Here is a 12,225-nt window from a genome sequence, read left to right on the forward strand (position 1 = left end):
GTGGAGTCATTCGACCATTACTGGTGTCAGGTCCCTGCGCTGGAACTGTTGGACTGATCGATTACACAAAGGCACTTTACCAGTGGGATCAATGACACTGCTTGATGAAACTTTTTCTCTGCCTTGTTCGCGCCTGTGTAAGCTTCTTTTTCTGAACTATTGTGCACCAACAGGGCAGAAGTTTAGTTATAAGGATCCAGGTGAACATACCTGTAGCCATTCTGATTCTGACTGACGGTTGTTGATTGTCGTCGTCTTGTCTGGACTTTGATCGTGGTTCAGGACAGCGCCGCCTTCTGGTGATGCCCTGAATTACACACAACAAGCAGACAGTGAGTTGGATTACTTTGCAAATGTGACAGTACAGCCATTCTCTGTATCAGAGCCGCAGTTCGCATCAACTCCCAAACCATGTCTGTATGTCTGTCCGGTGATATCTGGAGCATGCTTCCGATAGAGGCACAGAGCAACAGTTCACAGATACTGACCCTTCAGCCCATCGAGACAATGCTGGCAACAGTGTACACTGAGATGGTCCTAATTTTCAGGCCTTTGGTACAGGGTCAAACAGGAACATAACTTCATTGTAAAACCTAATTCTGCTTAATCACAGATTCGCAGGTTCTGACAATTTATTAGTAGAAAAGCACTTGATGACGACAGGGTAGGTAAATGTAAATTATTGGTTGGCATTTGCTAGTTCGGACTGAGTGAAATGTGATGTTGGGACATTTGGCTTCAAGGGGGTTTGCTCTCAGCAGAGGCTCGCACGCCGATATACTCGAGGGCAAGTGTATCATTGCAGCTTGCAATAGACAGAGGAGTCAATGACATGTTGCTGTAGTTCATGGTGATTCCACATTTCTGCAATCACTGCAGCAGGAAACAAAAGCGGCATCTCCTGACGGGAGGAAATTCTCCACGCATTTTGAGATAATTGTGACGTAACACAGACGAAGCAAGGAAAGGTCAGAGGTGATGTTGGAAATGGACAAGCAATGTGAGGGAATGTGCGTGGCTTCGCAGAGCTGATGCTGACATCTGCAATGATTGCGACTGAGTCTGATAGAGGCATAAATGGTATTTCTAGGCTTACTCAGTCTGACTCCAGCTATTTTCTACCTTCCTTGGTACAGAAATGTAATGTCTAAAGAACTGGCGTTTGAGTAAATGAGACTCACCAATCTTTCTCCTGAGTGAGTCAATGGAAACTCTGATTCAGACTGAGGGTAAGTTGTTCTACTCAGAGAGATGTGGATCCCCGGATTGCCCTATCTGTTATGGAGGTGGAAGCAAATACAATGGGGGCTTTTAAGTGAAGTTTAGATTAGCACATGGGTGTGAGGAAGACTGAGAGGATATGGACATTGTGTAGGAGGGAGTCATTAGTATATTTCGGGGGGTGTTGATTTACTTTTCAGCTGGTTTGGCACACCATTGTGGCGGGAAGGCCTGTTCCTGCGATGTACTGTTCCATGTTCTGTTCTATCTTCAGCACCAGGAGTTTCTCTTTGACTCCCACTGGCCGATGGACAGGTGACAGTCAGGGGGAATTTCCAAATACAAATTGAATTCTGAAACCCCGGTCTCTTTCTACCGGTGCAAACACAAAACAGCGTATTTAACCACAGCCTCTCCTTGTGAGGGATGGAACGGGGACTCGTTCTCTGCTTTGCTTCCAAAGGAACTTCACAACCAAACACCTGAGCACAGAACAGAAATACTCGCTCAACATCTCATAAACCCGGACAGCTTGATCCCCTGACTCATTTTATCTGGATCAAATCAGGTGTGGTATCCCAGGTCCAAACTCAGAGGGTCACAACCCACACCGAGAGACTCTCACATCTTTCCCACACCTCACACTGGGAGTTCCCACATCTCACACCGAGAGACTCTCACATCTTTCCCACACCTCACACTGGGAGTTCCCACATCCCACACCGAGAGACTCTCACATCTTTCCCACACCTCACACTGGGAGTTCCCACATCCCACACCGAGAGACTCTCACATCTTTCCCACACCTCACACTGGGAGTTCCCACATCCCACACCGAGAGACTCTCACATCTTTCCCACACCTCACACTGGGAGTTCCCACATCCCACACCGAGAGACTCTCACATCTTTCCCACACCTCACACTGGGTGTTCCCACAGCCCACACCGAGAGACTCTCACATCTTTCCCACACCTCACACTGGGAGTTCCCACATCTCACACCGAGAGACTCTCTCATCTTTCCCACACCTCACACTTGGTGTTCCCACATCCCACACCGAGAGACTCTCACATCTTTCCCACACCTCACACTGGGAGTTCCCACATCCCACACCGAGAGACTCTCTCATCTTTCCCACACCTCACACTGGGAGTTCCCACAGCCCGCACCGAGAGACTCTCACATCTTTCCCACACCTCACACTGGGAGTTCCCACATCTCACACCGAGAGACTCTCACATCTTTTCCACACCTCACACTGGGAGTTCCCACATCTCACAATGAGAGACTCTCACATCTTTCCCACACCTCACACTGACAGTTCCCACATCTCACACCGAGAGACTCTCTCATCCTTCCCACACCTCACACTGGGAGTTCCCACATCTCACACCGAGAGACTCTCACATCTTTCCCACACCTCACACTGGGTGTTCCCACATCCCACACCGAGAGACTCTCACATCTTTCCCACACCTCACACTGGGAGTTCCCACATCTCACACCGAGAGACTCTCACATCTTTCCCACACCTCACACTGGGTGTTCCCACATCCCACACCGAGAGACTCTCACATCTTTCCCACACCTCACACTGGGAGTTCCCACATCTCACACCGAGAGACTCTCACATCTTTCCCACACCTCACACTGGGTGTTCCCACATCCCACACCGAGAGACTCTCACATCTTTCCCACACCTCACACTGGGAGTTCCCACAGCCCACACCGAGAGACTCTCACATCTTTCCCACACCTCACACTGGGAGTTCCCACATCCCACACCGAGAGACTCACATCTTTCCCACACCTCACACTGGGTGTTCCCACAGCCCACACCGAGAGACTCTCACATCTTTCCCACACCTCACACTGGGTGTTCCCACAGCCCACACCGAGAGACTCTCACATCTTTCCCACACCTCACACTTGGTGTTCCCACATCTCACAATGAGAGATTCACGCTACCAATATTCAGCCCCCGGAGACGTCTGCGTCATTGCGGAAGGAGGAACATCAAGCCGCGTCTGTAAAAGCACCAACGCAGACCGAAGCCCAGACACTGCCAGTTCCATATTCCTGGAGCCCCCATCCCAAGATTGTATCTCAAGCACCAACTCTCTCAGGGCTGTTTGCTGCCGGTAATATGCGGCAGTGTCTCAGCTAATCCCAGTTCAAAAACGTACACTCCCACACCAACCCATGGCAGAACTGGAGCCTGATGATCCTTTGTCTGGACGGGGATCAGCCGGGAAACGTGGGCATTGGGTCACAAAGAGGGCGCTGGTACTTGTCTCCGCAGTTACATTGAGCACAGTTGTTCATTATTTTATTGTTGAGTGAGGTGTAGCCCAGGTCAATTAGCAGCCCCTTTCCTCGTCGTGTAACAGGAACAAAATGTTACAAATATAAAATTGAAAATATAGCACTCAGTACAGGAGATTTTTTTTTGTTCTTTTGACGTAGAAACGATTCACCGACGGCAAGACGTTTGACACCCAGAACAGAATTGCATAAATACTATCCCTGCAATCTTCTTCATTCCATCCCGGACAGTAAATGCTCAAAGCATCCTCGTCTCTGAGGCCACTCTCTCTCCTCTGAGAGACAGCAACCAGAGAGCGAGAAACATGTTCAACACTCTCTGCAGCTCTGGTGAGCTGTTGCCCTGGCGACGGAGGGAGTGGCTCGCAAAGATAACCGAACAGGGAAACAACAAACTCAGTGTCACATGTTCTCAGTTTCATTGTGACGAAGATGAACTGAACATTCAGCCATTTTGTAATGGTGACACTAAAATTCCGGTGGTTGTTTTTACCCTGTCGAGGTGCATTCGGTAAATCTCATGGTGGTTCCAGCTCTACAGAACTCTCAGCAGTGTAGATGCTGGTCCAACATAAAAACAAATTGTTGGATATGACCCTTCTGCAACAAATGTGGATTATGTGCAGAAGTTTCAATTGAGATTCACAGAGACCTTAGAGCACAGACACAGGACTGTTAGCCCATCCAGTCCGTGCCGTGTTCGGTGTGGTCCCATCCCCCCGCAACCAGACCACAGCCCTCTATACCTCTCTCATCTAGATACCCACCCAAACATCGCTCAAATACCACAATCGAACCTTCATCTCTCACTTCTGCTGGGAGCTGGTTCCGCATTCGCACCACCCAGTGAGTGAAGTAGTTCCCCCTCAGATTCCCCTTCAATGGGTCAGTTTTTGTCCTAAATCCATGATCTTACCCAGCCTGAGGGAAAAATGTCTCCCTATATTCACCCTGCTTATAGCATCATAGATTTCTCTATCTCTGGCAGGGGTTCCCAACTTGGGGTCCATAGACCCTTCCTTTAATTGTAGGGCAAAATGGCTTAGAAAAGTTGGAACCCTGCTAGGGTACCCCGTCATTCACTTGTATTCCAGGTAATAAAATTTAACCTGTTCAAACTATCACTATAATTAATTCCTGAAATACCAGCAATGTCCGTGTAATTTTCCCTGCACTCTGTCACGCTTATCGGTAACTTTCCTCCAAGTAGCTGACCAGAACTGCAGACAATTCTGCCTATTGTAGAATCACGGTGCCCTTTACAACTTTAGCATTAATATCCCAACCCCTCTTCGTAATAGTCTGCGTTGTGAAGGTCAATCTGCCCAAAACTCTCCTTATGACTCTGGTGCTACCTTAAAGGAATTGTGGATCTGTAACACCCACATCAGGACAATCAGGCTCAAAACAGTTATTTTCCCCAAGTAGTAAGCCTGATCAACACCTCTACTCACTAACCCACGCTCCACACCCCACCCACTACCAGTTTAATATTTCCTGACAGTTCCAGACATTCCTGTGCCTAACGTCACTTTATGGACAGACAATCAATGTCAGTCTCCATATGTCCAGACACTCCTGTGCCTAACGTCACTTTATGGACAGACAATCAATGTCACTCTCTGTATGTCCAGACATTCCTATACCCAACGTCAACTTCTGAACATAGAATCAATGTCACAGACCAGACAATTGTACAATATTGCAAAGGAAGAATCGCTGAATCAAAAATGCAATGAAGTAGAAGGCTATATTAACAACAGCAAAGATATGCACAAAAAAAAGGAAATAGCTAGAGTTAAGGAAACCTCCTCTGCAGGATGCTTAACAGATCAAGAAAGGATGTGAGAGCTGGATTCAGTATACAGAGCAGCTTTTTCTGAAGGTAGTAGAGGGGAACCCCCAGATATTAAACACTCTAATTCTGGCCCACCGATTGCCAAAGAAGAAATAACAAGCAATGAAAAGCATGAATCATGGTAAAGCCACTGGACCTGATGAAATATCAATGGAACTGATACAAGCCCAAGAAGATCTGGGCATAGACATTCTTTCTGAAGTGTTTAATGGCGTATATGAGTCTGGTGTATTCCCTGACGATCTCTTGAAATCAGTGTTTATAACTCTGCCTAAAATTCCTGGAAATATTGACTGTGAAAATTATAGAAGAATCAGTCTTACGAATCACATAATAAGGATTTTGTTGAGAATTGTTCTGAGTCGAATTAAAAACAAGTTAAGGCCAGAAATTTCTAAACTGCAATAAGGGTCTATTTAGGATAGTGTAGCTAGGAACACAATTTTCATACTACGAATACTTTCAGAAAGTGAAATTGAATATCAAAATGATGTATTTTTATGATTTATTGAGTTCACTAAAGCATTCGACGAAGTTAACATGAAAAATTATTTCAAATTCTCAGTAAACTAAATATTGACGGAACAGACCAATAATCTCTTCAAAATGTATTTTGGAATCAAATGGTGGAGGTAAAAATTGATGATTTAATAAGTATTTGGACTAAAATTCAAACAGGAGTTAGGCAGAGATGCGCTGCCTCACTGAAATTATTTAATATCGATACTTAAATGATTTTCAAAGAAATAGAAGACCTAAATGGGATAGAAATTGGAGGTGTTAACATCAACAATATGAGATATACAGATGATACCACCCGAATAGCAAGTGCTGCAGAAGGCCTACAAATCCTCCGAGACAACGTAGCACAAACAAGTGCAGATTTTAGTCTGACCATCAATTGTAAAAAAAAATCCAAATATATCGTCACATCAGAAGAGCAGAATTCTCCCAAGTGCCAATTGTCCATCGGTAACAAAAGAGATTGAACAAAAGACCAGCTGTAATTACCATGGTAGCTTTATATCACAAGATGCTGGAAGTAAAGTAGAAATAAAAAGAAGAATTGCCATTGCCAAAAACAACTTCCAAAAAATGAAATCTATTTTTCCCAACAGACACATTTCTGTGACAACAAGGCTTAGGCTACTAAAATGCCACATCTGGTCAATCTTGCTGTATGCTTCCGAAACATGGACGATAACACCAGAACTCCAAAGAAACTTAGAAGCAGTAGAAATGTGGTTTCTCAGAAGAATTCTGAAAATATCATCTAGAGATGGGGTAACTAATGAGACAGTACTCCAACATGCCCAGACAAAAAGATCTTTAATGACAATATTACCTGAGAGGGAACTTAAATTCCCGGGCCACGTCATTAGAAAGGGAGAAATAGAATGTCTTACATTGCAAGGCCGTATGCCTGGGAAACGTGACAGAGGAAGGCAAAGAAGAAAATATATGGACACTGTGAAAGAATTAACAGATCTAAGTGTGCGAGGTATCATCGACGCTGTGAGGGATCATTGGATGTGGAGAGTCATGATCGGCCAGGCATGTAAGGCGCAAGTCACATGCAGAAGAAGAATCAATGTCAGTCTCAGATGTCCGGACACTCCTGTGCTTAACCTCACTTTATGGACAGACAATCAATGTCAGTCTCATATGTCCAGACACTCCTGTGCTTAACCTCACTTTATGGACAGACAATCAATGTCAGTCTCATATGTCCAGACACTCCTGTGCTTAACCTCACTTTATGGACAGACAATCAATGTCAGTCTCATATGTCCAGACACTCCTGTGCTTAACCTCACTTTATGGACAGACAATCAATGTCAGTCTCAGATGTCCAGACACTCCTGTGATTAACCTCACTTTATGGACAGACAATCAATGTCAGTCACATATGTCCAGACACTCCTGTGCTTAACCTCACTTTATGGACAGACAATCAATGTCAGTCTCAGATGTCCAGACACTCCTGTGCTTAACCTCACTTTATGGACAATCAATGTCAGTCTCATATGTCCAGACACTCCTGTGCTTAACCTCACTTTATGGACAGACAATCAATGTCAGTCTCATATGTCCAGACACTCCTGTGCTTAACCTCACTTTATGGACAGACAATCAATGTCAGTCTCATATGTCCAGACACTCCTGTGCTTAACCTCACTTTATGGACAGACAATCAATGTCAGTCTCATATGTCCAGACACTCCTGTGCTTAACCTCACTTTATGGACAGACAATCAATGTCAGTCTCAGATGTCCAGACACTCCTGTGCTTAACCTCACTTTATGGACAGACAATCAATGTCAGTCTCAGATGTCCAGACCCTCCTGTGCTTAACCTCACTTTATGGACAGACAATCAATGTCAGTCTCAGATGTCCAGACACTCCTGTGCTTAGCCTCACTTTACGGACAGACAATCAATGTCAGTCTCATATGTCCAGACACTCCTGTGATTAACCTCACTTTATGGACAGACAATCAATGTCAGTCTCATATGTCCAGACACTCCTGTGCTTAACCTCACTTTATGGACAGACAATCAATGTCAGTCTCATATGTCCAGACACTCCTGTGATTAACCTCACTTTATGGACAGACAATCAATGTCAGTCTCATATGTCCAGACACTCCTGTGCTTAACCTCACTTTATGGACAGACAATCAATGTCAGTCTCAGATGTCCAGACCCTCCTGTGCTTAACCTCACTTTATGGACAGACAATCAATGTCAGTCTCAGATGTCCAGACACTCCTGTGCTTAGCCTCACTTTACGGACAGACAATCAATGTCAGTCTCATATGTCCAGACACTCCTGTGATTAACCTCACTTTATGGACAGACAATCAATGTCAGTCTCATATGTCCAGACACTCCTGTGCTTAACCTCACTTTATGGACAGACAATCAATGTCAGTCTCATATGTCCAGACACTCCTGTGATTAACCTCACTTTATGGACAGACAATCAATGTCAGTCTCATATGTCCAGACACTCCTGTGCTTAACCTCACTTTATGGACAGACAATCAATGTCAGTCTCATATGTCCAGACACTCCTGTGATTAACCTCACTTTATGGACAGACAATCAATGTCAGTATCATATGTCCAGACACTCCTGTGCTTAACCTCACTTTATGGACATGCAATCAATGTCAGTCTCATATGTCCAGACACTCCTGTGCTTAACCTCACTTTATGGAAAGACAATCAATGTCAGTCTCATATGTCCAGACACTCCTGTGCTTAACCTCACTTTATGGACAGACAATCAATGTCAGTCTCATATGTCCAGACACTCCTGTGCTTAACCTCACTTTATGGAAAGACAATCAATGTCAGTCTCATATGTCCAGACACTCCTGTGCTTAACCTCACTTCATGGACATACAATCAATATTTTTAAACGATCATACTTTATGTATCATGTTTTGTCTATTATTGTGGTCTCCATCATTTTTTTCTGTCTTGCTTTGGATCCAGAGTAACAATTATTTCGTTCTCCTTCACACTTGTGTACTGGAGTGACATAAAACAATTCTGGATCTTGAACACTGGGGAGAATACCACGACCATCCACATTATCTAAACTCCCATTTGATTCCATCAGCTCCTACAATGTCACCCTCATTCTCCTCTGGAATAAAGATCAGGCTCGGCCAAACGCTTCCTATGACTCGGCCCTCTATTCCAGGCAACATCTTCAGTAATCTCTTCCGCACCCTCTCCAGCTTGCAAATATATTTACTACAGTAGGGTGAACACAACTGTCCATAATACTCTGTGTAGCCATGTTCATTCATACACAAATCAATGGCATGAATAGTGAATTACAGAGGTCTCAACAGTGACACACACACACCCCACTCGTCACATGCCTCCATTCGCTAAAACCATCTTCAATCATCTCCCTCTGCTTCTTGTTCTCGAGCCCGGAGTGAATACTCCTCGCCAGCTCCCAGTGACTCCTTCCTGACCGAACCTCCCCGATCAGCTGCCACGCGGGATTTTGTTACAGACTTTACCAAAGTTCAGATAAACAACATCACTGCCCAACTTCACCCTACTCCCGAGTGAACTCTTAAATAATATCCAAAATACTTGACAGATACGATGTCCTACTGGGCAGTGTAGAGGGTGATTTCCCCATGACTAATGCCCAACCGCCCGAGACTTCAGCTTCACTCCATACTGAGAAAATTCCGATCCCAGCTGTGGAATTACCAACCTGGACTGAAGCCCGCATACTGCCCGTTCCATATCCTCAGAGTCACCAGCCCAATATCATCACCCACACACAGACGCTTTGGTGCCGGCGATTTGCCGTGGTGTTCCTGCCATTTCCGATTCACAAACTAAGGTGGAACTGGAACCTAATGACCCTCTGTCGGGGTCGGGGCTCAGGCTGATTCCCCGGCCTGTATAGAGGATGCGGATACACTTCAGCCGGACCCCAGCAGCAAAACCGAGCACATTTGATCACAATCTTCGTGCTGTGTGGGATCTTGCCCAGCACAGCTGGCTGCCATGTTTCCCGCAGTGTAGCAGGAACAAAATGTAAAATTCCAAAGTAGAAAACGCTGGGAACTCAGTACATCAGACTACATCTCTGTAAGGTGAAATGGTGGAAGACCCAGTTCCAGAAATGAGACTGTTCGAGATCTGCTGAGCGTCTCCAGTATCTTTCTCCTCCTCACTTTAAATTTCCTGCAACTGTAGTATTTCCTCCCTCTTCATTTTAATGCACAGATAGTAACTGATTGCCACCCTTGACTGTCAATGCCACCCCACCCCAACCAATGTGTCAGTTGTCAGTTCATTCTGACCCTGGTGTAACACAGCCCATACAGTCAATGCTCACAGCATCCTTTCCCCCCACTATCACTCTGTTGCATTTGCCCCTGAGGCCGCTGTCTCTGCGCTGAGAGGCCGTGACCACAGAACCAGTGAAACACTCGCTGCAGCTCTGACGAGCTGTCACCATGGAAACAGAGGAAGTGGCTCACTGAAAATAACCGAAGAAGGAAATAAACTCATCATGTGATACAACTGTCGTTTTGACAAAGACGAACACTGCAGCCATTTTGTAACGGTGAAACTAAAATTGAAATGGCCGCTTTTACCCCGCTGCGTGTGGTGTTCAAATAACCCCCTGTCTGAACGGGGGAAAGATGCATCTACTCATACACGTGGAGCAGTGTCCCGAGGGTGAGATCATTCTGTTTAACCCTCGCTGTCTGCAAGCACACAACGGGCCGAACGGCCGCTTCCGGTGTGATGGAAGCATGTAAAACAATTATCGACCCCAGGCGTCGATCCAGGTGAAGTCTGGATCCGCTACCGGGCCGGGTGATGGAGGTAAAGTTCCCCAGGTACATCTTAATGCGTGTGTTTAATCTCGGCATCACCACCTCATCCCGCTCCTGGGACCAGAACACCAGGGGCTGAGCGGCGGCTCATCTCAGGCGGTCCGGCGTGAAGGTCCCATAACCCGGACCGACCACGACAGGTTGTATCCAGGAAGCGGGACGAGGCCGCCAGTTCGAGGAAGTTAACGGGACTCTCTGCCCGACATTAGGTACCCTCAACCACCCCCCTCCCGCGAATCGGCTTCAGTACTCACCGATGGGAAATTGTTGGTCACGTTCACTCCTAATGACCGGCCTCAATACTCACTGATGAGAACTTGATTAATTTGTCCCGCAAAGAGCGATCGGTACACCACTCCCCGCCGACAACCCGCTTCGACAGAGGACGGAAAGAAAAGCACCGCCCATCCGGAGACTGTGAGAGCGGGGCGGGGCCTCGGAAGCGAAAACCTCAGATGCTGCAGATCTGTGTTTGAAATGGGAGCCAGACGCTGGATCACGTGACGGGAGGAGGGACTACCTCCTGAACTGGGGACTCTGCTCCTCGCCCCTCACACACTGCCCGACCTACCTGCCGCATTTTAAACCTTATTCCATACTTACACCAGCTACATTTTTAATTTTCCCCTCTGTATCTTTCCCGTCCCCATTGCTCCGCCTCCCGGTTCCTGGAGCTTTGCGGGTTCGATTCCATCCCGGTCCGATACACAATGCCCACCCGAACAGGAATTGCGCGGATTTCATTGAAATCACTTGTATGTTTATAAACAGTAATTTCTATTCACAATCCTCCGGAGCCTCACTGGTCAGGAACACTATAACATCAAGTGAGAAACAGCAGGAGGAGTCTGTTCAGCTCCTCAAACCAAAAACAAGATGGCGGCTGCTCTCCCATCTCAGCCCACATGTTTCTCCCCGATCCTCATTTCCTCGATCCCTTCGGTCTCCATACATCCGCCGGCCTCTGTTTTATGTGAAGACGATCACTGAGACTTCATCGTCCTCCAGGAATCAGTCTGGTGAATCTCTAAAGCAAACACTGTCCAACTTCTTATAATCCTCCATAGAATTAAATTCTATTTCTGCAGCCCCGTATTGCCCACACAACTCTCCTTCCACCCATGTCACTACTTCCACCTTGCCACCTCCTCTCTCACCTGGATCCACCTCTCTCTCCCCAGCTCTTGCCCCATCCCTACCCCTCACCGCTTTTCTCTGAATATTTCCTGTCCACTCTCTGTCCAGAGGGAGGGTCTCGGCCCGAAATGTTGACGGTTCATTTCCCTCCACAGCCGCTGCCCGACCCACTGTGCTCCTCCGGCAGTTTGTTCTTTGGTCTGTATAACCCGTGTTAGTATGGGGAGCGGGATTTTACACCAAATACTCTCAGATGCTGGGGTCAAAGGAACACGTACCACACGCTGGAGGA

At 46.5% G+C, this 12,225-nt stretch overlaps 1 protein-coding gene across 1 annotated transcript in view; it reads right to left on the reverse strand.

The window, feature by feature from the left end:
- LOC140722181 (NACHT, LRR and PYD domains-containing protein 3-like) overlaps positions 1 to 11,526 on the reverse strand; it is a 73,559-nt gene extending 62,033 nt beyond the window's left edge. The window contains exons 1-2 of the mRNA XM_073036972.1: positions 11,400 to 11,526; positions 211 to 307 (exon numbers count right to left, since the gene is read on the reverse strand). Coding sequence (XP_072893073.1) covers positions 211 to 220 — 10 coding nt within the window. The 5' untranslated portion in view covers positions 221 to 307; positions 11,400 to 11,526. The remainder of the gene's footprint in view (positions 1 to 210; positions 308 to 11,399) is intronic.
- Between the last annotated feature and the right edge of the window lie 699 nt (positions 11,527 to 12,225).

The sequence above is a fragment of the Hemitrygon akajei genome, unplaced genomic scaffold, assembly GCF_048418815.1.
Source record: "Hemitrygon akajei unplaced genomic scaffold, sHemAka1.3 Scf000071, whole genome shotgun sequence".
In the NCBI taxonomy this organism is placed as follows: domain Eukaryota; kingdom Metazoa; phylum Chordata; class Chondrichthyes; order Myliobatiformes; family Dasyatidae; genus Hemitrygon; species Hemitrygon akajei.